General features: G+C 45.6%; 1 protein-coding gene across 1 annotated transcript in view; it reads right to left on the bottom strand.

Annotated features, from left to right (window-relative positions):
* Positions 1-3,164, bottom strand: part of LOC134442295 (uncharacterized) — a 31,284-nt gene extending 28,120 nt beyond the window's left edge. The window contains exon 1 of the mRNA XM_063192531.1: positions 3,076-3,164. Within this exon, the coding sequence (XP_063048601.1) occupies positions 3,076-3,164 (89 nt within the window). The remainder of the gene's footprint in view (positions 1-3,075) is intronic.
* Positions 3,165-3,526: the final 362 nt, after the last annotated feature.

Below are 3,526 nucleotides of genomic sequence, written 5' to 3'. Positions count from 1 at the left end.
TTGTTACTGTTTTAGCTTTGTTCGTTGTACTCAAGTTTGCATTGCCTGAACTTCTATGCGGTCACGTGACTATGCAACGAGACTGTCCATGTGATAATGTTAATTTGTGTTAAATGTAACAGAGAGAAGTAATCGTAATGCAGAGCTGGAGAAAAGAAGCTGAAATGCGCTGTTGCCTGATGGCTGTGTTTTATGTATTTTCAGACCTGTAAAATAAATACTGGTGACATATCGAGACAACTGCCTCCTCGTCGATGAGTCGGTTACAAACGCAATGTGCTGGGAAATGGTGTGTGTGTGTGTGTGTGTGTGTGTGTGTGTGTGTGTGTGTGTGTGTGTGTGTGAAGGTCCAAGCAATAAGAGATATAGCCTTCGCCAAAGTGCAACATCTCTTCGCAAATGTGCATATCCCACAAAAAGATCTGCGCACAATGGACAATAAAACTGTGCAAGTGGTTAGGAAATGGCTGTGCCTCAACACACATTCTACACCAGTGGTTCCCAACCTATGGGTCGGGACCCAACCTGTGGGTCGCCAAAGATCCACAGGGGGTCGCGAAGCCCTCTTGATTTTAAGGGGTTTGATTTTAATACCATATATAGCCCATGTTGAATAAATGACAAAGCATTTAACTAATATATGAATATAGAAGCAACAAAATGTTAGTACTAGTAGACATTTATTCTATATTTGACCGAAGATGAATTGAGGAATAAAATGACAAAAATTAGTTTTCGCAGGAAACAGAGGGTATCATGTGAATCCCTCTCGTGCAGGTGCTCGCGCAGTTGGGTCACCAAAGCTTACAATGGTAAAAACATGGGTCCCTGGAGAAAAAGGTTGGGAACCACTGTTCTACACGATGTTTTATTTTCCAGAAAAAACAGGATGGTGGGCTTGGCATTCCAAACTGTATGTGGGAGTACACAGCCACAAGGCAGTCACATCTCATCAACATGCTCAACTGAGATGACAACAGTGTCAGACACCTGGCAAGAGCGTCTCTGCTTCTGGACTTTAAGAAGCGCAAGGTGGCCCGGGCAGGCAGTGGTGAGGACAACTTCCTGGGTTTTAAAAGAAAGAGCAGTGGAAAACTGGATACCCAGGCACAGGGATTTGGTGTGTCATCAGATTGGCCTGACCTAAATGATTTGTGCTGGAGAACAGGCACTGAATTAAAATGGACCTCCAATCATCAACCAGTAGAGGTCACCGATGCAGTGGTGGACAACCCATCAATCACAGTGCAAGCCAGGCTGCAACACAATAACATCAACCATCTCCTGTTACCAACAACATCTAGGCAAACCCTTTTGATCATCCAAAGGGACCGCAATATGGAGTACTGGTCCAGCCTTAAACTTCAAGGAAAATTAGCCAAACTCCCCTGTGCAGACCGCTCTACATCACATGCAATATTCAGTAATGCCACCATCAGTGATGAGATACTCATCTTCTGTGTGAAGGCACGCCTACAGGTTCTCCCCACAAAATACAATCTGTCCCTCTGGTTCCCATCTATCCACTCTCCTCTATGCATGCTATATGACCCTCCGCAACATCTGGAGTCAGTAGCCCACATAATGAACAGCTGCCCCTCCTACAAAGGACTGTATACCGCCAGACACGATAGACTGGTGGACCTCATCGCTGCCCAGATCCCCTGTGCTCCTCAGGAACAACTATACAAACATACCCCTGTCAAGTCCCACTGGTTTAATGCATCTACAAATCACTTCTCAGGAATTCCCAACACCCCAGACATCTTTGCATATCACAAGAGGAAAAAATAGTCAGACTCTTTGAAGTAGCCTGTGCCTTTGACCTGTTCATGGAGGAATCCTACTGTACCAAAAAACTGAAATACCATCCTCTAACATCTGCCATTGAAAGCTGTGGTTATAAATGTGTCCTCATCGTTCTTGTCTTTGGCAGTCTAGGCCATGTGCATAGGCTGGTGGTCAGTGGACTCAACATCAGTGGACTAAGTAAAAGACGGGCCAGACAGCTAGCTAAATACTGCTCAATATCAGCTATTATAGGGAGCATGTTCATCTGGAAGAGAAGATGTTTCCTGTATCCTTAATGATGCATTTCCATAACAAGATGTGTCTTTTGGTCAAAATAGTTGTTGGATTATTCATCATATTTGGTTCCTATTGATTTTAACTTGTAATGTGGAATCAAATAAAGTACATAAAATGTGTGTGTGTGTGTGCGTGTGTGTGTGTGTGTGTGTGTGTGTGTGTGTGTGTGTGTGTGTGTGTGTGTGTGTGTGTGAGAGTGTGTGTGTGAGTGTGAGTGTTTGTGTGAGTCTGTGTGTGAGTCTGTGTGTGAGTGTGAGTGTGTGTGTGTGTGTGTGTGTGTGTGTGTGTGTGTGTGTGTGTGTGTGTGTGTGTGTGTGTGTGTGTGTGTGTGTGTGTGTGTGTGTGTGTGTGTGTGTGTGTGTCTGTCTGTCTGTGTGTGTGTGTGTGTGTGTGTGTGTGTGTGTGTGTGTGTGTGTGTGTGTGTGTGTGTGTGTGTGTGTGTGTGTGAGATTGTGAGTTTGTGAGTTTGTGTGTGTGTGTCTGAGTGTGTGTGTGTGTGGGTAGATGACGTGACGTGTAAATTTTGCTGTCGCAGGCTCTTAAAATTAAGTAAATTCATGCTTTCAAAATTGTCAATGTTTTAAAAATTGTCAATGCTTTAAATGATTAAACTAATGTCATTGATAATTTTGAAAGCATGAATTTACTTAATTTTAAGAGCCTGCGACAGCAAAATTTACACGTCACGTCATCTACCCACATGCATGTCAACATGCACTGTGACTACTGAAGCCGAGCAGAACTATGCACAAATTGAAAAGGAACTTCTTGCCATTCTTAGCCATGCTCTAAGGAAGTTTCACCAGTATGTCTACAGCGTCAGGGTCAAAGTTCAGTCTGATCACAAGCCACTTGAGGCTATCGTCACCAAGCCCATCGGCAGAGCACCTGCTCGCCTGCAAAGAATGCTTCTTCAGCTACAGAAGTATGACATACACATTGTCTATACGCCCGGCAAGGACATGTTGGTGGCTGACACACTCTCACGGGCTGCCCTTCCAACAACCACGCCACAGCAGGACAGTGTTCTTGGCGATGAAAAGGTGGTGTACGACATCAGACCACAGGAACCTCATTGTGGATCAACTGAGATACAGACACTTATGAGACTCCACAAGGAGGGCTGGCCAGACAGACAGAAGAGTGTGCCGCCAGCAGCACAGCCATACTGGCAGGCCAAGAATGTACATTGAGGATGGGCTGCTCATGATCAACCTCCGTGTGGTAATCCCCAGAGGCTTTAGACCTGAGATGCTCAGGAGACTGCACACGGCACACCAGGGCATGCTACGCTCCCTCAAACTTGCCAGAGCCCTGATGTACTGGCCGGGCCTGACGGCAGATGTGATAAAGATGGTGGAAGAATGCCTGGCGTGTCGAGAAAAGCTGCCTGACAACCAGAAAGAGCCTCTCCTTCCTCATGCCGTGCCCGACACAC

This window comes from Engraulis encrasicolus, unplaced genomic scaffold (genome assembly GCF_034702125.1).
Source record: "Engraulis encrasicolus isolate BLACKSEA-1 unplaced genomic scaffold, IST_EnEncr_1.0 scaffold_143_np1212, whole genome shotgun sequence".
NCBI classification, from domain to species: Eukaryota; Metazoa; Chordata; class Actinopteri; order Clupeiformes; family Engraulidae; genus Engraulis; species Engraulis encrasicolus.
This window is presented reverse-complemented; position numbering and strand designations above follow the sequence as displayed.